Raw genomic sequence first — 25,751 nt, forward strand, 5'->3', positions numbered from 1 at the left:
AAACAATTCTACCAAAACGACAGTATTACCACATACCCTTACAGTGATTTCTTTTTATTATCAACACATGTATTACTGTGACACTTTGATGTAGGAACAAAAATCCCACACTGTTATCAACATTAACAGAATAATTCCTCAAAAGATTTCTAATTAAGAAGCTTATTCATACACATGTACACTCATGATACAATGATTGATACGGAGAAAAAAGACAGCTTCCCAGCAATTACTCAGCAGATAATATCCTAACAATTTAATGCATATAAAGCATCTCTGAAATGCTGCCTTTGCATTACCCTCAGGTGCAGATATCTACAGTCAGTATAGGATATCAGTATCAGCAATCTATGGACAATCAATTAGATCTCAGAAGAATACATCACTTCTATATCTACATAAACAAGGACAATAAAGGTAAAATCACCTTTTTCTGCATGGCAAAATACATATATTTTTCATAGTAATGCAACCCGTGAGTAGTTTGAAATTTAGGTCTGTTTTCTAAGTACTGCTAAGCCCTTCCACGTGTTACAAGTGAAAATGAAGATATTTTATTTAAATGGATTTTTTTAGTTGGATATTCAGTTGTAATTCATTTACCTATTAAGGTATGAAAAATATATATTGCTAAATTACCTGAAGCATAGGGAAAAAAAAAAGATACGAAATTTTATGATGTAAGTAGCCCTTTAAATTAATGAAATATCAGCATGAGAAAAGGTACTTATGTGTGCTTACTGAACTGCAGACTTAACTCTTGTATACTGTTTTGCCACTCTTGTAAAATAAATTACATTTGAAAACTGATTTGTGATATTAAATGAAGTAACTGGATTGTATGAAATACTGCACTGTCTTCACTCACAAAATGGGCAAACTGTTCAATCTTTAATGAAATAATCTGACACTTTTCTCACCTAAATGTATGCATTTCACATATGCAGTAGCTTCACCAATTTATAACTTCCAGTTTATTAAGCCTACATGAAGGTAATGTCAGATAAGGCCTTCAGGTAAACCCTGAACATACTCTCTTTTGACATTACAAATTTTCCTTCACCTAGAAGATTTAAACTTTGTAACAAGTTATAACTAATTCCAGCTTACTGGTGTATACTAATTAGCTGTTTAAACTAATTTGTTTTAAGGCAACTACATTAGACAACATCATCTATAGCTTTCATAAAATTCCATGTATATCTTTCCCTTGACTTGAATCGACTTTAAATCAGGCCCCAGATGAGTACTATCATCTTTATAATGAAGCATAGTACAGACTAGAAATTCCTGTTTTCATGGGCTGAGTTGCTTCTAATAATCGTAGCCCAGTGTGGCAATCAAAAATAGCACTCTCTAAAGCTTCTTTGTAGGTTAACTTCTTCTTTGTTTTGGGGCATGTTATAACTTTAGCATACAATTCTTCATCTTTCACCTTTGTAGCCGTGACAGCATCAATGACACCACACTTAATTGCATCTTCCATTGTCAATCTGGAATGAGATTTTGGATCTATCAACCCACCAGTCAGGTACTGATACTCTAAGCAGCGCATACCCATATCTTTGTCTAGTGCATTCATACTCATAGCTTCAACAGCTGACATAACTGTATTCTTTACAGGGTGAATGATCCCAGTAAAGACAAGTTCACACTGCTGAATCTGCTTGGCACAACCATCATCAACTAATTCCTTTTGCAAAGCTTCTGAAACACTGTACTTCTTCCCAGTAAATGGATCAATTATGCCTCCTGTGCTAACCTGAGCTTCAAGACATCTGAGGGCTGTAACTCTATCTATCAGATTTCTGCGCGAGGCTTTTAAAACTGGAATTCTTTCATTAGTTTCAGAAAGCCAAAATCCTGCGATAGGACTGTTTAGATCTTTCTTTGGTTGTGAACTGCTAAATAAAATATCTCCCAACTCATTAGCTGTGATTAAGCCCTCTCTGTATTTATTGACTAATGCTCTGTCAATTCTACCCTGATTTATGATCTCCTCGATATTAAACTGCACACCAGTTTTAAGATCTGTAAGTAAAATAAAAGAACTCCCATCTGAATCAAAATATGTAGACTCCTTCCAATCAAATTCCTGTTTAGAAAGTTCAAGATACGTGGCTTTATCGACACTTTGGTTTTTATAAGCCTCATAGGAAGTCATTTCAGCTCCAGTTTTGATGTCTACTACAGAAATTCTATGACTTTTCTCTGCTGACGGGCTGCTTATTCTTCTTTCACCAATTGGAAGCAGTAAACAATTACTGCTAACACTGAACAAACACATTCTCAGCAAATCACAGTAGTACATAGCTTTCCTGTTGTTTGGATTATGAAAACATTTTGCATTACTAGAAGGCTCATGCAAAAATTTCAAAATCGTGTTATTAAGCAAGCCAAGGTGCACTGCGGTTTCTGGAGGTACACGAACACTTCTTATGGGATCAACAACCCCCCCCGTTGCAATTTGAGCTTCAAGGATATTTTTACCCTTTTGTCTTTCTAGAAGTCGAGCTTCCATAGCTTGGTACACAGAAACCACTTTACCAGAACAGCAGTATCCCAAAACAGCTTTCTCTGCCTCATGCAGTCTACTCTTGAATTCATTATCAACAAGCCCTCTGACAACCGAATCATCAACTGAGAATTTCTGACCTGTTGTGGGATCAATGATGAAACCAGTAGCTGCTTGGGCCTCTAAAAATGCTAATGCCAATGCTTTCCCTATGATTCTTTTCTTTGTTGCTAAAGTAAAAGACAGTATTTCTTTGCTGGATTCAAGGTACACTCCAGCTATAGCTGTAGGTTTAGTTAAAAAATTTTCAAGACTTTTCTGAACCTCCTCAATAGTTTTCTGCCCTGAATGGAGTTGCTCAACAGTAAGCCTGTCTAAAAGCTTAACTTCAATTAATTGTCTGGCAGTTACATCATGTCGAAGACCTTGAAATTTAATATCATCATATTCTTCTGGAAAACATTCCAACTGTGCAGCATCATCAACAGTTCTCAATATATCTTCTCCTAAGAAAGAATTCAACTTTGCAAAGTCTTCTCTCCTAAACCCTTCAGATGTTTTGTATCCCTCAAACATTCTCTCTTCATTACCCAAAGTCTTGCCATTTTCTTGTTTTAATGTTGTAACTTCAACATGCATGTCATATTGCTTGTTCTTCGCTATCTGAAAATAGGAATTTTTTGACACAGTGAGAAATAGATCTGCAAAACTTTGCTGTACATAATACACTTCTAAAACCACCACCAGAGAAACAAAAGGGAGAACGTGAATATATTAGAAAGGAGAACTGTTATTAGCACTGGACAGCACAGAAACATAGAAAGCTACAGTTTTAAAATGCATTCACCATTTCAAATATTTATTCAGCGATCAGAATAGGATTAGACTAAGTAACAATATTTGTTATTATTAGGTGAACTTAGCACTGTTAAGCAAAGCTGATTTTGACCAAAATGATACAATGGTGTATGTGAAATCTTATTTCCAACAAACCATGTAAAATAACATGTTTTCTAGATATTAACAAGCCTGTTCCAAAGGTTTAACAAAAAGCTGCACAAGGTGAAAATGATGAGGTCCCCTTCACCAAGGTATGAACATAGGAAACATGAGAGAGAATACAGAATACTGATAGAGCAAAACTAAAAAAAAATAGAATAGTAAAAGACAGCACTAGGAAGGCAAACCCTCACAGAATGTATTGTATACCTCCAAGGGATGCACTTTTATTAATCCTAATTCAAGTTTCACGTCTTCTCCAGGCCTACTACTTTGTCTGGAACTGTGTAGGTTCCTGTTTCTCAATTTGTCTCTTTCAGATGTTCCAATGATTTCACTTGATTTATCAAAAGTTATCTGGAACTGTGTACTTGTTTGAGAAACAAACTCTGTAAAAGATTGTGGTCTTGCATCTTCCAGTGATTGATTAATTCTTGACATCTGGAACTGCACCTCCCTTGGTATTGTATCATCAGCACTCACATACAGCGTATTTTCTTCTATTTGATCAGATTTAAAACTTGCCCTCTCCTGTTTCTGTCTTAACAAAGGCGAACGAGGTTTTATATGAGAAGAATGCTGTTCAAATTCTCTAGATGAGGTGTCATTCAAGTAGTTCAATTCATTTCCTCTTCTCTCACAGCTCAATTTAAATCCATAATCTTTGATTGTATTATTCTCTTGAACTTCATTCTGAAACAAAAGAAATCTATGCTCACTTTCCTTCACCTGCAGGTCCATCTTCTGTTTCAATCCCTCAACCATGCGCTTCTGCACTTCCAACTCTTCCTCAAGTTTCCTGCACTTCTGATGATAGTCCATTTCAGCATGTTTTCCTTGCTGCAGCTGTTCTTGACATTTTTTAAGCCTTTCTTGCAGATCTTCAATCTGTCTCTTGTACAACATGATGTTTTCCTCAGCTAAATGCTTTTCCTGCTGAAGAGCAACACACTCTAATTTTATGCCAGAAATGTCCTTTTCTGTGATACTATGAGATTCAAGTAATTTTTCCACTTTTTTCCTAAATTCCTCAGCAGAGTGTTTAAATTTGATTGATTCTTCCTGAAACAGAATCATTTTCTTGCGTGCCATTTGCTCATCCAGAGTCTTCTGATGGAGTTCATCCTGTAATTTTTTTAATTGACTACTTAGCTCTTGTATATGAACTTCTTGCAGCTGTATTTTCTGCTCGTTCACTCTCTTTTCTGTAGTTAGAGAACACATTTGGGCATTTAGATTTTTAATCTCCAGGTCAATGGTGAGGGTAGAAGCATTTTGTTTATCATATTTTTGTTTATATTCACTAGCTAAGTCTTTTGTTTTAGCGAGATCATCTTCTAGGCTTTTGATTTTACATATGAACTCTTGCTCCATTATTGTTTGCTTGTGCAGTTGTTCATTCGTTGTACGCAGTTGTTCTTTGAAACCATCCGCTAGGGTTTTTAATGCATCATTTTTCCTCTGAATACTTTGTTTTTCCAAAGTCATCTTCTCTGACTCAGACTGAATCTGCTTCATCCGTACTTTTGTTTCAGTATTCCATTTATTAAGATCCTCTATCTTTCGTTTCAATGTTTCTGACACCTGATTGCTTTTGGTTAATTCATTCTTCAGCATCTGAATTTCCTGCCGGTTTTCTTCTTCTCTTTTCGTTTTATGAAGCAGTTGTTCCTGAATTTTCTTATATTGGTCTTGAAGATAATTTGCTTCTCCTTTGCATGACTGGGTCCTCTGTTCAGCTGCCAGTGTCTCTTTTTGAAGAGAACTGATCTGAGAATTTAAGTGTTTGATTGTGATTTCAGTTTTTGCTTGTGTTCTAGTTAATTCCTCTACTTCTCTTTTTAGCTGTATCTTTTCCTGTTGAGCAGATTTCAGCTCCTCCTGATAGTTCATCTTTATTTGCTTAAGATCTATAACCTCTTGCATCACTTCTTCAGCTTTACTTGTGGTTCTGTGTAGTTGCTTGTCAAGTTCTTTCAATTGCTGCAGATATCTCTGCTCTACTTGTTCTTTTTCCTCCAATTTGATTTTTAGGCATTTAAGTTCACTATTGGCTTCATCTAATTTTTCTTTTAATAAACGAGACTTTCCTTCTGCTGATGATTTCTGAAGCTCTATTTCATTTAGTTCATATTTGAGGTCTTTAATGGTTTTATCAGCTTTTTTATTAGCAAGGATTAGCTCATCCACCTTCTGCTTAAGGTCTTCTACTTTTTTTGCTTCCTGCTTCTTCTGGAAACTTGTAATTTCAGAATCAGTCATACACTGGCTGCCTTGAGCAGCTGTGTAAGTTGGCAGAGAAGTTTCTCTAGTCATAGTGTACCTGCCTTCAACAACTTTCCTTCTGGTTTCAGTCTTCTCTTTTTCTTGCAGCTTTATTTCTGAAAGGTTCCCTTTAAATTCTAGGTCTTGCTCCATTTGCTTTATCAGTTTCATAAGTTTCTCTTCTCCTTCTGTTTTTTTCTTCAGCTCCTGCATGAGGGCTTTTTTTTGCTGCTCTAAATCATGAAGATTAGTATCTTTTCTTCTTAGATGTTCTTCAAGGTTTCTTCTGGTAAAGGTGCTTTCTTCTATTTGATTTCGAAAAGCTCGGAGGTTTTCTTCCATTATACTTCTCTGTGTCTCGGCCTGAAAAATGAGCTGCTTTACACACTCCAACTCCTGCTTTGCATCTGCTTTCTCTTTCTCCATGCTCTCTAGATCCAGACGACACTGTTTTGCTTCTTGCTCAGCTTTGGTCTTTTGAAGATAGATCTCTTCCATATCCTTTTGCTGCTTCTTCCGTTCATTTTCTGCAGCTTCCCTCAGTTTAGGAAGCTCCTGTTCCACTTGCATTTTTTGCTTCTTCACATTTTCCAGCATCTCCTCAAGTGCTTTTACCTTTCCTGTGAGTTTTCTGTTCTCATCAGTTGTGCTATTTTGCTGTGCCATTAGATCTGAATATGCCTCACGCATTGATGCCTCTTTATTCCTTAAAATCTGTCGAAAAATAAATTAAGTTATAACGTAGCTTCTGTAACATGGCATACAAAACATTAGGCTCTTTGAAAAGCAGAATGGAAAATACTTACTTTATATACATGGTACGTCCAGAAAGTAGGACGAGCAGTTCCCACCACCATCACCTTCGCTTGATATAGTAAGCTTCAGGGAGTTACCATTAGCCAAATATGAAACCCTTCTTAAAGACATCCAAATAACGAAGTCCTGAAGCCACTCACTTCGATCTGATGTCTCTTAGCAGTTAGCAGAATCAAACAGCTTGCATATGCTTTTTCTCCAAATGAATAGGTAGAGCAAACAGTGAGACAAAGACCATGTGCAAGAATTCCCAAGGAGAGACCACCACTTTTGGATCAGTTCAGTACGAGATGGAAGAAGCTTCTTATGCTTAAGCAAAAATAACACAGAGAAATTTGGAAATTCCCTCCAAGGAAAGAAACAGTATTTAGAGACAGAATTGAGAAGCATCATGATCAGAAAGAGAACTACTCTCCAATAAATCTATGCTCTGTAGCGTGCTCCATAGTCTCCACACCTTCACTATCTCAGCTGGAAGACTGGGAGCACGGCTGCCCTGCAGCATAGATGCAGTTAGAACATAAACATACTAAGAAAATCCTCATGAAAATCAGAGAGGTGGTCGACTTCACACACTGGCAGGTGAAGGCAAGCTCTTATAAGCAGACACACGTTCACCATTAAGAATATAGCTGAAACCATAGAAATCTCACCTTCATCAGCAATACTGTGACATTAGTTACCAAGCATGAGCTAACACGAGGTACAGACATAACCTAATTCCTATGATCACACAAATATGGCATGGAAGGAAATTAATAGCAACATCTTCAAATAAAATGTTGGTTTAGCTTAGATTTACCAATTAGCTGATTTTTTTTTACATGATACATTAAATGTATTTCCTAGAAGGCTAATGCAAAGGCAGCTTCTTCAGTTTCACTCTATTTCCCCTGACCCACCACATGGACAATTTTGAACAGATCCCAGCCAACACAAAACATACATTTATTATCTGATCTCTTTATATGCTCTCATAGGCACAAAATCCAATGTATTATGCTTGAAACAGACAAAAAAAAAAAATGAGCACAGACTAAATCATGTTAGGTCCCATTACTTCTAACTAAAATGGCTGAGCACTAGCTGGGTGGAGAAAAGGATAGCAATTAAATAGTGAATCCAAATGAAAATATAGAAAAAATTATGAAAACTGAAACAAAAATCATCTTAAAATGCAAGATAATTAATATACCATTAGAATACTGATTATTTAAATTACGTTCAATCAACTTTAACATGCTTGATCTGGACAGATTTTGATATTCAAATGTTGATTTAGGTTGGTTTACAATCATTCTTCATTTAATTTTGCCTATTTATGCCATTTGCATTGCATGAAAACTCCGGTACCTTAATTATAGTTGGGGTCCACTTATCTTCATTATCACTGTTTCTTTCCTTTGGCTTCTCTCTTTTTTCAAGTGAGTTTTTGCTTACTGTGTTTTCATAGTATGTTTTTTGGAGTTCAGTGTTTTTTCCAGGTAAGTCTGTGCTTTGACCTTTATCTATATTTTCCATTTCTGCAACTGGCCATAAGTCTCTGTATTTCTGACCCTGTTCTAACTTATCCTCTCCACTCAGTTTCTTCCTTTCTATATTTATATCGTCCAAACCATAAACGTTACCCTGTGATATTCCCTTCTCACTTATTTTCTCCTCCTGACTCAAAAGCTTTTTTCCTAATCTATGCTCTGGAAAATAATTCTCTCCTCCAGAAATCATTTCCGACAGTGTATTTAAATCCTGCGTATTTCCCAACAATTCTGTACCCAAACTTGGATCACTCCGCGCTTTTCCTGAACAGTTTTTTTCTTTCTTTTCATGCATTGTTTCCACTTGAGATAACTTGTTTGTTTCTCCCTCCATTTTTGGTCTCTCTCCACTAACAATCTGCTGACTTAACCTTTTACAATGGTTATTGTTTGCGTTCACAGAGGTCTCAGCTGAAAGAAAACAATCCTTTGGATCATCTTCTTTACTCTGATCACCAAACACCATTCCATTGTCTTGCTCTGTATATAGCTTATAATCTCTGTTGCCACTAATTCTACTTTCTTGACTACTGACATTTAAAAATTGTTTTAATTTTCTATCAATTTGGTTTTTATCAGATCCATCTAATTTTCTTTGGTAAATTTCCAGTGTATTTTCTGCGTGTTTAGATTTCCTGGGAGAGTTATCTTTTTGCATACATTCCACATCCATTGTGCTTTCCTTAGGTGCACCTTCCTCTCGGAATTCAACTGCTTCATTACATCCCAAACATTCAAAGACTTCAGCTGACTTCACAGGTTGCTGGAGTTCACTGTCATCTGGTAAGTTCTGAGCATGATAGCATGTGAATTAAACAGAGATTGCACATAAGGACCTATTTTTCCCCTATTCTGTGCTACCATAATGCTTTTACTGAGAGCTAGGAAGAAAGACTGTCATGAAAGAAAATCTTGGAAGTATCAAAGATTTCAGAGTTCTGATCCCAGGAAAATAAAATAATAATTCACCTTCGAAAAGATTTTTCCGTGTTCTAATTTGCTATCCTGATTATAAAGGAAAACCTCAACAAATCACTGTGAGACTGGAATCTGGTTAGCTTATCTTCCAAGAAATTATCAGAAATTTAGAAGAACTTGGAGTAGGACAGGGTCTGGATGGAGAATATTTGATTTTGGAAAAACATTCTGGGGTTACAGAGCAGACTGAAACTTAAAGGAGTTTAAAAGATTCTATTTGCTCTTGACGAACATTCACATGATTCTTGGTCCTTGTTTCAGTTCTTGTTCTTCCTTTCAACTTTTTATCCATGATATGGTTAGTACTATTTGTTAGGATAAAATCTCAGTTTTTAAGGCTACCTATCAAAACAAGTTATCTATTTCATTTGCATTCTCCATGACTTTCTGATGGACAAAGATGCATACTCTTAGTATTTACAGTCTGCTCAGAGGTATTCAAAAGCTAGAAACGGCAGAAAAACAAAGCCAGGAGAAGAATTAAGTAATTCTTTAAGAAAGAGCCCTGTTTTTTTTCTGTTACAAAACAGTGAAATTTGTCCTCAAGGACTATATTTTAATATAGGCACAATTATTTATAGGACTACGTAGAACATGGGCATTGTTTTGGAGATAATGCAGTGCGTAGATTATTTTAAAACATTATAGTCCTTCAGAAACTTAATCACTTCCAGAGAAAATATTATTTCAAAAAAAAAGAATTAAAATGTTGATGATTTTTTTCTCAATTATTTGCAATGTTGTTTCTGCAGCAAGCATGCATTTTGACCAATTTGTCTGTTAATTTCAGATTCAACACTAAACATAAATAAAACACTGTTTGACCCTGAAGAATCAATACCATAAAGAGGTAGAAGGAAGAATATCTAAACATGTCGAAGAAACTTAAAATTATTTGAGAGGACACTTCATTCCCTTGTTAAGAACTCTCTTATTTATTGTAAGTGGATCAGAACACTATAATGGAAAGTAAGGTCTACTCAGGATATCAAACAGCATATGCACACTGACTTCCTCCTCAGCTTAACATCTGCATTTACCCCAAAGACCAAGCTCTCAAATACTGCACTATTAAAATGTTCTGCATGTAACTACATTTCCAGCACAATTGAGTGTCATAGGGCCCTTCTTAGATGGAATAACAAGTAAAATATATGGACAGTGTGGTTTTGCTTACCTGAATTAGAATGCTGTCATCTAATACTCATATATTCCTGAATAAAGCACAGTATTTAAGGAATTCCAGCAATCTGCATCTGCTACTAACATTGTGATTAATTCCAGCACGTATATTGCTCTTCATTTGCCTAGCTGTGCTTTCTGCTTGGTTGGGTTTTAGGGGATGACTTACCTCTTCCTCTTCCAGTCTTTTCAGAGAGTCACCTGCAAACTTGATGTACTGTGTCATCAAAGTCACTAAGGCAGTGTAACGAGTTCGTAAATCCATGAACTGCAGGGAAACAAATGGGGAAGGCAAGAAGAGAGAGGAAAACACACTGAATGCCACGCAAAAGACATCTCCCTAGAACTGACCTTCAAGGAAGTAATAGTAACTCCCCTTGAACCTATCTTGATTTTGGTTTGAAAGTCATTGATTTTTATTCCAAAATCCCGATTTTGGAATCCAGAGTCCCATTTTTCATTGCACAGATGAAGGTCATCAATAGGGATGACCCATATCATCACCCATACAAACATTAAATTACAAGGATCTACAAAGTGATCCATAAGGAGAAAGAATAGATGACAGTGTTTTGACTCAGTAGTTATTTGATTCTTTCTCTCAGTAAGAACATGTTAGAAGAGAGGACAAGTAGTGCTATTCGCTACTTCTCTCTATCAGCTGTCAGGAAAACAGATCTACATTTCTCACTGACATGAGGCTGAGGAACAAGATGCCTGAGACATGTTGAAACCCACAATCAGCACATTTTATAATAGCAAGGACAAAAGCTTCCCCTTTTTATTGTGATCAAGGTTCAGTCCAAAGGTAATTATTACCAGTTTTTACAGAACCTCATTCTCAGATGATTTTTTTATGATCTGCAGGCTTTTATTCATTAGTAGTGGTAACATTATCTAAATTCTGTGTAGCACTCAATAGAATATGTATCACAGCATTTATCTACAGAGAAAAAGATCTTAATTAGATTACTCTATTTACTCATTAATAAATTCTAAATAATTTTACTCAATTTTAAGAAAAAAATAAAAGTTTTTCAAAGACGCAAAAAGAAAATCTTCCTGTCATAAGCAATCAATTTACCTCTTGAATAATGAAGTCTGATGAGCTCTGCATTCTTCGTCGTTTCACTGGAGATTTTTGTTGGGAATCAACCATAGCTCTGTAAGTCATAGTCTGCAACTCATAGTCCTGTAAAAACATAAAATACACAGAATGGTCAGCATTCTACATGAGAATCCTCATTTACTGTCATTATAAGTGTATCAGTTTTACCTTCACGGCAGCTGAATACTGTTCTGCATATTTCTGGCATTCATCTATCTTGCTTTGCTTCATTTCAATTTCAGAAACCATCATCTGTAAAATATGAATCCACATCTTCTCTTAAAAAGTGACTCTTATGATTGTTGTTATTGTTATTTCTACTTTATCTGAAATCAATAAGTTATATAATACGCACATTTCATGTGAGTAAAAGTAATTATATGCTTAAGGGCATGTCCTGGCCTTGTTTGATTTACAGTACAAAAGTACTGAAAAAAATCCTGTCAAGTTTAATACCTGGTGAGCAAACCTCAAAATAAAGGAGGATTTTACCACTTCACACATATAATTTGTTACATGAAAATATTTTGTTATATAGATAAATCATTATATAAAAATATTTCAATGTCTATAATTACAAGGAGCAGTACTGCCTAAAAAAAAAAAAAAAAGGTGGCAGGTGAATTTTGGGCAGGATTTCCTTTAAGAGGCTTACTTTTTTTGTGAACATTAGAGGACCAACATTATTCTGACTATAGAATGGTAATAATTAGTGAGTGAGGAACATATTAATGGCCTTAGCTGTACTGTGAATGTAAGAACATGAAAGCTGGTGATTTGGAATGCTTTAATAAACACTGTGGTATAAAAGCTTATATCAAGAAAAAAACTGATACTGTTGGGTTTAGCTCATATTTTAATTCTTCTTCAGTCATCACAGCAGTGCACTCCTACGAGATCGCTTCCATACCTTATGTTGGTTCAGCTGTTTAGCCAATGCTTTGCTATTTTCGGGACGGATTTCTTGAATCTTCCGCTGAGTATCTTCCACTTGCTGAATCCAACCATCCAATGAATTATAAGTATCTTTGTAGTACTTCAGAGATTTATTAATACCTTCTAAGTCACGTAACCTGATTTTATTTTAGAAGATATGCCAAAGAAGTGAAAATGAATGTGAAAGATAAAAAATACAATGGTATACCAAAAAATAGCTTTAAAGGCTGCACATGTCTTAGCTCTGCTAGAAACATACTAAAATAACACTAACTAAAAAGTAAATTAACTTGTCAGATGTTAACAAAAGCTTGATGAAGCTTTTCATTTGCCTTAAATGACACCCAAGAGAAATCCTACTACAAAAAAAAAAAAATCAAAAAAAACACTATGCATATATCTTTCAGAAGTGAGCTAAATTGCTTGAAATGCTGAGAGCACAGGAATCCCCAGGCATGCTGTCAGAGGGAGGTCTTTTCAACAGTAATTAATTCTATGCGAGAGTATCTGAATCAAAAAGACAAAAAGCTGTGCTCAAGTACAGCAGTTCACTATAGTCTGCCTCCCACAAAACAACAGCACTTAAGACTAAAACTAATTCCATTCAGATATTCTTTGGTCTAAATGAGATGGTCCATGGCCAAGCTCCTTTTTAAATTACGTTTTTCATCTGACAAAAACTACTCTGGATATTTCTTGAAAGCACTTTCCATCCTGATGAGAATTACTGACACCTCACATTCATGACTGTATTATCGTATAAATAGGACTAATCCAAAACACTGTATATTTAGAGATAAACATGCTTAAAAAAATTTTATAGACTGATTTTGAGTATTTTGAATTCCACTATGTGCTGTTCTCAAGGTGCCAAAAAGAGAGTTAAAAAAAAGAGCAAGCGAAGACTACAACATTGCTCAGGTTTCACACACAGTTTTATGCTAATAATCATGGAAGTAAGGAAGGATCATGGTGACTACAGACAAGATTTGTACATACTTTCTATGTAATGATCATCAGCGTCAAGCTGTTAGGAAGCAGCAGAGTGAACATTTGCAGAAAGCAGTTTGTTTACAACTAGAAGCTGCAACCACCGCAATCTGCCCTATTTACATCAGAAGGTTCTATGCAATTAACAGCAATTTTTCAGCATGTACTATTCAGAACACAGCCCTGTAAGGAGAGCATTTGTTTCATGATTGCCTTATGAGGAAATATGGAAACTTCAGTATCTCGTGAAGCTAATGCTTTACCATTTCAATTCTTCCATACTATCAGATGATGAATAAAGTGAGTTGATTTAATGCCAGACATTCTCTTCTAATTGTCTTTAAATCAGTCAGCTTTTGCCCATCTGTCTTTCAATTTCGAGCAATGCTAAACAGAGCCAACAAAGTTAGCTAACTGCAAATGAATAACCTCATTATTATACCTGAGTGGATATTCACCCCTTAGAAAAGGAGGACAAAGTGTGAAAAGTTAATGTGTGAGGTTTTAAGAAAGCAGTATTGTATTTGATGTTCCTAGTCAAGTTATTTACAACGACAAATTAAAGTTGATTTTTATGGAAATAAATTCAGGCTGTGTATTAAAGCCTTCTTTAACTTCTTAATACCACTAAGGTACCATCATGAAAATAATATCGACAAACTTAATTTAGAGCAACACTGCATTTGGATACGGAGATTGTGTGAAATCAGTTGCACACCAAAAGGAAAATATGGGCATGCTGCCTAAAGATTTTACTTTGGTACTCATGACAAAATCATCACAGAAGTCAATAGAAGTTAAGGACTTCCAGACTTAGCACTTGAGTCATTAGAAGTAAATAAACATGAATCCAATCCTAACTGATGAATCTACTCTTGAGTTTTGCCTGTCAGAATTAATTGCGTGGAGAAACAGATGTCATTTTGATAGGAGAGCTATTCATTTCAGTACGTTGTAAGTAACAACTAAAGTTTCTATATTCTGCTAGTCTTTTGGTGCTAAACAGACAGTGGTATTTTCCCATGAAAAAGACAGACAACAATGTTAACAGCATAGAAAGATAAGAATCCTTGATCTTAGCATGTTTCACAAATACTGCTGAAAATTACGCTGACCTATTTTAAGTCATTTTTCCTCAAAAGCAATAAGAACAGCAGAAAGCATCAACAGAATTTAACAGAAAGTTATACTAACCTATTTTCAATTTGAGAATGAATATTTTGCCACCTCTCAGCTAACTGATCAACTTTTTCTTTATGCCAGTCAAAGTCAAGATCACGCTCCTTGTGCATTTTAAACATCTGATCACTGATCATCTTTGCCTTCTGCAGCTCATCCTCTAAGGCATGGAATACTTCTCTTTTCTCGTCTACTTCAGATCTCCATTGCTAGAACACAGTAAATGAGAAATCCTAAATGATTCCTGAATTATGACACTATGAATGAGCAAATACACCTGGTTGCTCTGACAGTGGAATGGTGCTGAAATGAGTCTGAAGTGACTAATTAGCTATGAGCAGCAAAACAGTTCTGAGTAACAATATAAACACCAAACACAGCTAGAAAATTAACATACTTTTCTGATAAATTACAGCTTTCCAAAAACAAACAAAAAAAAAGGAAGATGCCAGTCTCTAATAACAACAACATTACTTATCATTACTTATCATTTGCAATATTGAAATAAACTGTATGCAACATATGAACAATTCTGAACTTCAGTCTTAGTCTTTCTCAGAGATAAATGCTAAATCTCATAGGAAACCCCAATTGGCATACCATAGCAGTAGCAAGAATGCTGCTGAGGCCATACTCATGTAACTTATTTATGTTACCTTAAGCACGCATTACCTTTGCAGAGACAGAAAAAGTCTTACTGCAGTATTAATAACTGGCCCTCTTGGAAGTTCAATCACTGCAAGTCATTACCTAATTACAAGCATGCACAAACAAACTATCCAATTCACTTTCCTCCAGATATACAAACCAACTTTTGATAAACTATGTAGCGTAGCATAACCAGAACAAGATGGATCTCTTCCTTATTATTGTCTGATTTGTCCAGGAGAAGGCACCAACTCTTACCTTTAATGTGCCCATAAGATTTTCAATATTGGTTTTGTCAGCAGTTACTGCCTCTTCTTCACATAATTTAGTTTCATAAAGTTTTACTAATGATTCTGCACCTTGGGTGTTCTTCAGCACCAAATTTACATTTCTTAATCTGGAAAACAGTAATCTCCCATTAGCTTAACAAATAATAACAACAGTCGACACACCTGTCTTTGTCAGTCTTTTTATGCCATGGAGTACTCTTGCACAGTGTTAAAATCACGTTAATTCCCTTTTCCTTGATCAGCATACTAATGTCTTTGTTTTGAAGAGAAAACTGTGAATTCAAGTGTGTGTGATGAGAAATGACCTAGTACTTACTTATCTATGTAAATGGAAGACATGGAACAAACTTGGTTCATATTCTGAATAACAACACCGAGTTCAGAGCGCAGAGTAGGAACTGAAGGTGAACCAGCAGCCTGACTGAAAAACTCTTCACATTTATCTGTGATGACTCCCAAGTCTTCCTTCAGCCGATCCAGCTCCTTCTTCAGTTTCTGTAAAATGAAAGGTGATGGAGAGTGGTTTTATTTTATATCAAGCTGATGTATTCTCTGCTTCCTGGGTAACCCTTCCTATTTAATACAGATTTTCAAGTCTCACCTCTTGCTCTGAAATCCTGAAGACACTTTCATGTAGATCGTCCCTTTCCATTGGGGTCCGGATCTGTCGGATTAACCGTTCCTCGCAACTCTCCAGTCGAAGTCTGATATTTCTGACTTCAGAGACGTACAGATTGTAAATAGATTCTTCCTGCTCCTCTGTTGAAAGAAACAAGGCACATTTTAGCAAACAAAGCCATCTTGTCATTTTCTCTATGTCTTCCAACAAAAGACTTTAAAAAGCCATCATTCTTCAGGTCTTCTTATGAACAGCTGAAATCCCACCAATTTTCGTAAGAATTCTGGCTATAAAACAGATTTTAGGAACCTTTAAATTTTAGCTAGCATTAGCTCACCTCATCACACTTCAGAAATTAGCATACATCATTGATCACTCTTCCCATACTCAGACCGTGCTAATAAATTCAGTGACCAATTCTTTTAGTCAGACATATCAGGTGTGATACTACAGGAAATCTCGAGGAATATTTTTTTAATCTTCTCTTTCAGGAGAAGGACAGGATAGCATGTCTTTCCTTAAGTACAGTATACTATGCTAATGCACCAAACAGTTTTAAGCTACTGCATTCCTGTAATTCACCAGATACTTGACAGAAAATCAGAACAAATATTTTAAGCTTTTTGCGCTTCTTGTATTTAAAACAGCTAAGAGAGCAGTAACTGCAGGCATTCTGTGGAGCTAGACAAATAACTAGGACACTTTTCTTGCCTTTAACAGTGTGAAAAATGATCTAATTCTGTCATGAACTCAATCAAATTGTCCACCTGCACTCAAACATCCAGAAACGGACAGGAAAAGATGACTAAAGAGTCAACTGGAGTGCACAGAAAAAAACCTTGGGGCTACCTTTTTTGTACTGCATATGTTAACGCTTCAATGTTTTTACATAGATAAAAATACACAAAGTTAACAAAACCTTAGATCCTTCACATGGCATAGTTGTACACAATGTTAAAATGACGGCTCTTTATCCATTCAAGAAACTGCAGCAGGATCAATATGTATCAATAATAGTAATTCACTAGAGCTTAAATTAATGAAGAACTGCAATCCCTCATGCAAGGGCAGCTTACCCCTTTCTGCAGACTTCAGAAGCTCTTGATAGTATTGCTTGCAAATACTAACTTCCCTTTCCAGTTGTGCAGTATCAGAGCTTGTAAAGATTTTGGACTCCTGGCTATCTTCCACAAAATCATCAAAGCGGGACTGCAAATTGCTTAGAACCTGCTGATGTTCACCTGGCAGCATTGTTTTTATCTGTAACAGATCATAAACCAAGGCATGGTCAGCAACGATGCAGTTGTCTGTAACACTTCGTATCAAAAAGCAGTAATGACCAATTATTAAGACAGTAATGTGCATTTTAAACATCTGAAGAATTTAACCTCCAATTTTTAACAAGTTAAAAAATGGAGGTCCTGAAAGCCTGCTGTAACTGGGCTGGGGTCCACTTTACAGGTATCAGAAGAACAGCTGGGAGATTACCATCAAAATAGAATCATTTTCTGTATTTAAAGCCAGTGACGGGCTGTGTTAAGCCAATCCTGCATCAGACACAGCCTCTCCATCTCTGTCACGTAGCAATAAACAGGCAGCCAGCAAGAGTCAGAGGAATCACATTTCAGTATTGTTTCAGATTGCTTGTTTCAAAAAGCAACAATGAGAAATCAGGATTTAAAAAGTCATTTTGGGTATTACAAAATATTATTTCAACAGTTTGAAAACAGATTTACACCAGTGCTGTATAACAAACAACTGTATTAGTTAAGCTATATATTCAACAACATACAATCTGGTGACCTCACACATTTGTTCTAGCTAGACAGAACAGTGTTTTGATTTATATATCTGACAAATGAGCCCTATTTATCTATTTAACATTTCAAACTACGGACATGTATAAGGATGAAATAAATCACTATAGAGGAATGTGTATTTAACTGCCTTTGCAGCTTGGAAGACTAAATGTAATTTTCACAGTGAGAAACTGCAGAGTAATGAAACAATGGGGGGTTTCCACTATGACGAGCCTTAGACTTGAGAAGCTCATCTCCCCAGAAATCTTTAACATAAATGCAGAAAGGTAGAGTCTTCCAAAACAAAATTCAGATTTAGTCACTGTTTGATTGCTTTCAAGAGATCCTGTCCCTTAGCTGACAAGAACAAAGATTAGTATAATAAGGCTATGGGCAGTTTTCATGATACAATCTCTCCACTCATTCCTCGTGTAATCTGTGTAAAGGCTATTCAGATCAAGGCAGACTGTTGCATAATGGTGCACTGTCAGCTATTTCCAGAAGATAGGGATGACTGCAAATTTATTATACAATATTTCCAGAAAGCGTAGCCTATGATTTCCTAGTAAATGGCTAAAAGTCCTTTGGTAGACATAGTACATACCGAGGCAACATTACCAGATCTAACCGCCTCTATTTCATTTGTTAGGTAACGCCATGAAACCACACTCTTCATGTTTACATGTGACTCATGCCAAAGGGCCAGAACATTCTGAAACTGCTGCTCAATCCTGAAACATAAAAATTAAAAAAAGCCCAATTTAAGGTAAGAAAATATCTTTTACGTCGGAGTAACATATGGAGGAAAAAAAAAAAAAAGCAGTTTAACCCAAGTTTCATATTGAAAAAAGAAATGAAGCAGCTGTTTCCTTGGCTCTAACCCAAAGGACTGTCATTTCTCTATATAAACAAACAAAAAATATTTATATTAAACATATTTTAAAGCAGTTGTTACTCTGTCCCTACCTGTTGGCTGTATCTATTGCTTCCTTGTTTGGTGGAGGAACTGTAAAGCACACAGATGGAACCATGGCCTCATTACCACTTGGGCTAATGACTTTCCATTTAGCACGATGGGAGTTGTTTGCTAATACACACTCATCATCTTTGTAAATAGTTATCTGGTATTAAAAGAAAAGCAGAATAATTTAATGATCTAAGCATTACAAAATGCTTTACAAGGCTCTTTTGTAAATGGTGTCACTAAATAAGCAACAGAATAACCAAAACAAAGCTCAACACAAGGATTTGCTCATTTGCTAGGGTGGAAGACATTTAGAGCCCAGTGTTCTCCAGCAACATAGTAATTAATGAAACTTCAGCTGAATTCTCATGCCTGTAATTCATTTGAGGAAATTCAAGTTTCTAACCTCAATTTGTCTATAGTCACAGATGGCTTTAATTGGGATGGATGTTTTCAGTATACAATCAGGGTTCCTTGGCTTCAGCTGAATTATTGCCTTTGCTCTCCCCACAAGGCCTGCTACTGTGCTCTTATACTGCAGGAGCTGCTCCTTTTCTTCCTAAAACAGTTAAGAAAAGAACACATCGTAAGAAGTGGCCAGAATACAGTGCTGCTTCTTTGATCCTAAGCTTTTCTTCTCCTAACTTCTTATACTGCGTTTCTTAAAAGCAACCCATTTTACAAGAGCAAAGTATCTTTCTAAAGTCACTGGTTTCCCACAATATCTGATATTGTAAAGATAAAGAAATAAATAAAACTATATTTAAGGGCATGAAAAACAGCCATTAGAAAATGGATAGATAAAATTACTTAAGTTCTAAACCACAAATCTCATTTTTGTTATTCCCTGCCTTTAAAGTAATAAATTTTCAACACAAATCTTTTTATCCAACTATAATCTACACATATCTTGTTTAATTGTAGCTCATATTAACAGGATCCTTGAGGTCTCACCATAGACTCTTGGACAAGGTCTTCCAGCCTATGAAGGCTGCTTGATCTATCGCAGCTGTATTTTCGGTATATGGCATCTTTCAAATTCTTTAAGTACTCCATGGCCTCTTTGGCATCACTGAAAAACTAAGATGTGAAAAACAGATTGGTTATTTTCAAAGAACCTAATATTTTTTCTTTATTTTTAATACTGTATGTTCCACTTCTGTTTGTGTAGTCCTGGAACAATGACCTGGAATATGTTCTACCTTGGCCATCATTGACAACCCTCTACATCCATCTGCAAAGCTTTATTGACTGTAGTTCTATAAGACATGAGTAGAACATGGCTCAGATTCTCTACTAGCAGTTGTGGCACTACAAAAAAAGATCAGACCAAATCTACATCTGTGATCTACATCTGTTGTGAAGTGATAATAATGCAGGTGTGGTAACACTGTGGGAATATGGTTCATCATCTCATAAATGCATATGATCAGTTTCCATTCTACAGCTACTGGGAGAGAACAAGTAGCATCTTCAAGTAAAACAGAACTCGTTGATCGTGTCACAACTTAAAAGATTTCACAGTTTTATTGACCTCCTTACCTCAAAATATGCAGCATTTTCTCTCAAATGTTGTTCAACACAGTGACAGAGCTGAAGAATCCAGCTCCACTGTGTCTGCATTGCAGCTCTATAAGCCTTTAAGGGAGACAAAGATTTTACAGTAGGAAGTGAAAATTGAAACATACATATCAAAAGAATTTAGAAAACATAAAGATATTGCAAATATGGGCATCTAGCTGATGTTACTCAAGAAAAATAAGCTGCAACAAGGGAAATTCCTATTAGATGTGAGAAAAAACAATAACAGTCTTTACAGTAAAACATCACAGAACTCACTCCAAGAAGCTAGGACCATCCTTGGGCATATTCAGAGCTCAGCTAAACAGAGCCCCGCATCTCCTGAGGTCCCTCTAGTCTGAGTACACGAAAATAGTAAATGAAGATAAGCTGCAATATATAATTTTGTGCAGCATTATTTGAATGGTGTCTCCTGTACAGCAGGGTGCTGTCACCAGAGACACACTGCTCTAGCATTCACCAGCAGAGGGAACCCTTGACTTTACAAAAGCAGCCAAATGCCTCTGGGAATTAAGTATGATTTCTCAGGGAATTCAAAGATTTTTTCACTGGCTTCAATGAATCTCAAATTGATCCTTTAATGCATATATTCTTTTGCACGGAATAAATCGATTTAAGAACTCTTTCAATGTCCCAGCATAGAATTATTGCAGTCACCATAAGCTGCAAGTCCTCAGAGTTGGAAGGGACTTTTAAGGGCCATCTAGTCCAACTCCTCTTCAATGAACAGGGACACCACAGCTACACCAGGCTGCTCAGGCCCTGATCCAGCCTTGCCTTGAAAGTCTCCAGGGGCAGAGCATCAACCACATCCCTTAACAACCTGTTCCTCATCAGTAAAAGACTGCGCATCATTGCTGTGAAATACTTGTTTCATCACTGATAAGCCCAAATTAATAATAGCATATACTTCTAAGGAATGTAAATACAAATGTTAAACAAAAAGTCTTTTTTTATTCTAGATAAACACAGTGAGAAGGAGAAGTTTCCTTCATCTGTTTCCAATATACACAGCAGTACATTTGTGAACTGAGCTGAAAAACTATAAAGATCCATTCTCTCTATTTTTTTATTACTTATAATAAAGCTGCTTTTTATCGTTTCCATTTTTACCACCCACTGTCTGTACTGTTTTCTTGGAAATCTAAAGGGAAAATTTTCAAAACTCTTCCTTGGAAACTTCTTATGACCCTACAACAGCTACAAAAAAAAATTCTGTGAACAGTTCACCTAGAGTTTGGTTCAAACCTGAGGTAATTCACACCATCTGGCCAGATTTTTTAATATACAAATAAATTTCATAACTTACTGACAAAAAAGTTATGAAATAAACATTAAACCATAATAGGAAGCAATAAATACAGTAAGTAACTGGAAATGTCCTGCTGTCCAACTGAATGGAAACCAAGAATGGTTCTGTGCCCTCAGCCTGCAATGGCAATTTGCATCAAAGACTGTTGAAGCTGCATGCATGCCCAGCAGGAGAAATACCAGTACAGGTCAATTTCGGAAATCTGAGTCTTAGCTTTCAATGGGATGTGATCTAAGCAATCTAAAACATAACCATCATTTTACAGAAATGTTTACAATTTTTGTAAACTGGAAGATGGGAATACAGTAAAGACACTGAACAGAAATTAAAGGTCTCATTATTGGGATCTGGTTGCTTAATATCCTATGAGTAAGCATTTCTCTTCTTTCCCTCTACAGTCTACTAAATCACTTAAATCATGTGCTTCTTTAAACTAACTTACCTCAATGGTTAGCCTGGCTGGATGATTTTCAAGAAGCAACTGTTCAGCTACTTCTTGTACTGATTTAATAACTTCTTCTTTTTGATCAAGTTCTCTCATTAATTCCTATTTTTTCAGACAAAAAAAAAAAAGAAAGCAGAAAACTTATAGAAAATTGTAGAACTGTTAAAGATGACAACATTTCTCTCTGGATTATACTGGCAATACATACTGCATGGTATTCCTTTTTTCTTGTTATATTGGGGTTTCTTTCACTCCAATCATATGCAACCTCCTCCTCTTCTTTTTCATTCAGCCATATCAGCTCTCTAGTAGCACGAGACACAAAATCGTGAAGAGTATCTAGATGCCTCTCCTGATTTCTTGATGTGTTCTTCATTAAAAAGGAGAAAAAATCAGAATTTAAAACTCAGCCCTTTTCATAGATGATGTGTACAGTGAAAAACTGAACATCAAAGATGTATGACAAACTTACCAAGAGTTTTGAATACTGACTTTCCAGTTTGTGCAATTTTTCTGCATAATTGAGTTTAAGAGGGGCAGTCATTTGGATCTGTATTTGGTATAAGAGGTCAAAAGACAAGAAAACAGTTAGACATGGTAAGGTATTCTCAACCACTAGATCTTCTGATTTCATGATATGTCATCTAGAGATCAGGAGCAAAAATAAGTAAAACCCACCTACAACTCCATAATTCAACATAACATTATGAATCACTCAGCAAGAAAGTAACTGAGGAAATGAGGAATGTGGTGCCATACCTCACTGATTTTTGCTTCTTTAAGGCTGGATTCAAATTCTTCAATAGCTTTGTGAACATTTTTGTGATTTTCTAAATGGCTTTCTACACTTGGTAAATCTGAACCCCATTCCACTCGATCAAGTTGCACCTCACAAAGAAGAAGGAAAAATTAGCCATGATCTACAAGTAGTAAATGTAGCAACTAGAAGCAGACTGTTTCTGTGAAGATTGCTACCTGCATTTCTTCCACCCAGTTCAATAGGTCCTGGACAAACTTCATGTTCACTTCTTCTTCTGTTAAATTCTGGTCCACAAAAGCTGATTTCATAAGTGGTTTTCTGATTTGCGTAAGTTTGAGTGTTTGCAGAGTTCCACCATCTACTCCTGTTACATAGCTCTGAATTAACTGTGGTGGCATGCCTGGTGTGTAAGCAGGAGTCATGGCTGGTGTCAGCCTGGAAGTAAGACCTGGTGAGAGGCCAGAAGTCAAACTGGAAGATGTCAAACTAGGTGTTAAACCTTGAGTCATTGCAGCATTTAATTCAGGAGTTAGGTTTGTTGTAAATCCTGAGTTTAAGCTTTCAGTTATTCCTGATATCATCAGCTTTGTCTGTTCAGTTGTTAGTGTATGTCCCTTGCTGTACAGAGAAGAAAATTCGGTTCGCATGGCCATCAGTTCATCACGAAGTTTTGCAACCCTATTAAAATAAAATCAATCAATCAATAAATAAAATAATTTCAATGAATGTTTACTTAGTTCTATCATGCTGAACTCAATAGTAGTATGAATTCCAGTGATCTTTTACACTTTAGTTGTACTTAAACATTCATAAAGAAGTTGGCTATGCCAGTTTTGACTATTATTAATACAGATAATAGATGTAAAAATTAGACAATAACCAAAAAAATCAGCAGCATTAGTGTATACCATACACAGCACCAGGGAACAATTCAGCAAAGCAGAAATTGTACAAGATACTACACGTCGCAGTAGATCAAACACTCACAGTTCACTGCCAAATAGTTGCTTGACCTCACCCAATCCCGAAAAAAAACCTGACAAACTGTGGAGCCCTTTCTTCACAAAATTAAATGACACTGCTTAAATGTATCCTTCTGCTAGGACTGAACAAAGTGCCACATATAAGCTAATGTTACCCCACCTGCTAAGACAGCTACAGCTACCGCCAGAAACCTCACCTCTATTTTTAAAATCAAAGAGTGAATTCTGAAACCATATTAGCTGCAATAAAATAAGCTAAGATCTTCACACTCCTGTATCAGATAACGTAAGCATTTAAGTCGTGTTCCGGTGAGTGACTATTTTCAGAGATGAGCAAACAGTTTCTTGTCTTTTGTTCGTGGGCAACATACCCACAATCATACCCAGCAACCATTATTTGGGTACTAAGTGATAGACTGAAATGTAGCCATAGACATGATTTCAAAACAACGTCCACAGATAAAATTTGGTAATTAATTTATTTCTATAAATACATTGTAAAGTACCTCTGTACAAGCTGGTCTGCCTGATAGTACTTTCCATCAATGAGAATTTGGGCATCAATCACTTGCTGGTGGAGAAGGTTCTCAGATTCAAGAAGATAGCCAGCTATTTCTGCTTCATGTTGAAACTGAAGCCCCGACTCCAGACGTTTGGTGTCCTGAGTAAATACAAGAAAGCCATCAAGCCATGCAGCTGAGTCAAAGAGACAACGAGCTGTAACTTTTCTTTGTGAAACCTTTTCCTAATCGTAAAGAAAACTGCAAAAACTTTAACTAACAGAACTCATTCTAGGCAACTGTTGGTATTTTCTTGAGGAAATGCTAAATTAAAAACAGTACAACAGAAATAAAAGTATCAGTTACAAATTATTTATTAAAAAATCCTAAATCTTGTGAGTTTTTGTTTCACTGTTTTTTTAAGTAGCCACAACACTGCAGTAAGTTTATGAGCACAGACAAGTAAAATCAGCAGCTGACTTACAGCCTGCAGAGCGTTCCGGGCAAGCATCAGTTTGTCCTCACAGCTCCGGCTGTCCCGCTGAATTCTGTTTGCAATCTGCTGCAGCACTTCCAACCTAAGCGATACCAGACATTTTTCAAAAGATAATTGTTAGTGTTATTTGTATTTACAATACACACATAACTTGAAATAAAATAAGCAAACAGTATCATATGCAAAGCACACATATGTATGTCAAGTTACCTGCTTCCTTCTAAGGTGGCATTACCAAAGCTTATACAAGATTTAATCATCGTGGGACCACGATTGACAGAAAGGAAATTTTCATTGGAGTCAACACTGGTTTGAACACTGGTACTGTTGCTAAACAGTGAATCGCTGCTGTGATAGCTGTAACTACTGCTGTTCATCTTTACATCCAGAGCACGGTTCTTTGGCTGTTTACATTTGCTGAAAAATGGAAAAAAAAATGGAGCTCCTACAAAATGTGCAGCTTCTAGGGACGAAATTTCACCAGTGGCTTTTGAAACTCCTAGCACTCCTTCTTTAAATAGGCTTCAGTATGCATATTCAAAACCCAGCAATTAATATTCTGCCAGCTCTTCAAAAGATTTCACCTGGGGCTATGTACACCACCTCGCTTTTGGCTTCCCTAACCTTGCATTAAAGGCTTGCAAGTACAGACTAGGCAGTGGCATTAGGGCGTCTCTAGGAAACAGACGTGCCAAATATTTTATCTAAGTGTCACTAAATGTCTGGAAGCCAAATAAGAGCTTAAATAAATCTTTAAGGTGTTTCTCAGACTCTTGAGAAGTTTCAAAAAGGACTAAAGTTACAACTCCACACTCCTCTGTATGCCACAGAAATTCAGTCTGCACTGATTC

General features: G+C 36.2%; 1 protein-coding gene across 11 annotated transcripts in view; it reads right to left on the bottom strand.

Moving 5' to 3' along the window:
• DST (dystonin) overlaps nucleotides 1-25,751 on the bottom strand; it is a 295,256-nt gene that overhangs the window by 118,548 nt on the left and 150,957 nt on the right. For 7 of the 11 annotated variants that reach the window (XM_065730844.1, XM_065730843.1, XM_065730842.1 and 4 more), the window contains exons 12-32: nucleotides 24,889-24,982; nucleotides 24,411-24,565; nucleotides 23,137-23,599; nucleotides 22,921-23,049; nucleotides 22,634-22,711; nucleotides 22,370-22,531; nucleotides 22,159-22,263; nucleotides 20,366-20,461; nucleotides 19,778-19,903; nucleotides 19,230-19,382; nucleotides 18,826-18,980; nucleotides 18,464-18,590; nucleotides 17,137-17,320; nucleotides 16,043-16,200; nucleotides 15,758-15,936; nucleotides 15,410-15,548; nucleotides 14,519-14,712; nucleotides 12,309-12,471; nucleotides 11,567-11,650; nucleotides 11,375-11,482; nucleotides 10,460-10,558 (exon numbers count right to left, since the gene is read on the bottom strand). In XM_065730844.1, the coding sequence (XP_065586916.1) occupies nucleotides 10,460-10,558; nucleotides 11,375-11,482; nucleotides 11,567-11,650; nucleotides 12,309-12,471; nucleotides 14,519-14,712; nucleotides 15,410-15,548; nucleotides 15,758-15,936; nucleotides 16,043-16,200; nucleotides 17,137-17,320; nucleotides 18,464-18,590; nucleotides 18,826-18,980; nucleotides 19,230-19,382; nucleotides 19,778-19,903; nucleotides 20,366-20,461; nucleotides 22,159-22,263; nucleotides 22,370-22,531; nucleotides 22,634-22,711; nucleotides 22,921-23,049; nucleotides 23,137-23,599; nucleotides 24,411-24,565; nucleotides 24,889-24,982 (3,151 nt within the window). Of the gene's footprint in view, nucleotides 1-38; nucleotides 3,179-3,724; nucleotides 6,494-7,948; nucleotides 8,921-10,459; nucleotides 10,559-11,374; nucleotides 11,483-11,566; nucleotides 11,651-12,308; nucleotides 12,472-14,518; nucleotides 14,713-15,409; nucleotides 15,549-15,757; nucleotides 15,937-16,042; nucleotides 16,201-17,136; nucleotides 17,321-18,463; nucleotides 18,591-18,825; nucleotides 18,981-19,229; nucleotides 19,383-19,777; nucleotides 19,904-20,365; nucleotides 20,462-22,158; nucleotides 22,264-22,369; nucleotides 22,532-22,633; nucleotides 22,712-22,920; nucleotides 23,050-23,136; nucleotides 23,600-24,410; nucleotides 24,566-24,888; nucleotides 24,983-25,110; nucleotides 25,371-25,751 lie in introns of those variants that run through there. The other 4 variants (XM_065730839.1, XM_065730840.1, XM_065730847.1 and 1 more) reach the window with 3 other exon arrangements.

The sequence above is a fragment of the Cyrtonyx montezumae genome, unplaced genomic scaffold (genome assembly GCF_038088225.1).
Source record: "Cyrtonyx montezumae isolate F1298 unplaced genomic scaffold, pur_monq_1.0 scaffold_13, whole genome shotgun sequence".
Taxonomy (NCBI): Eukaryota; Metazoa; Chordata; class Aves; order Galliformes; family Odontophoridae; genus Cyrtonyx; species Cyrtonyx montezumae.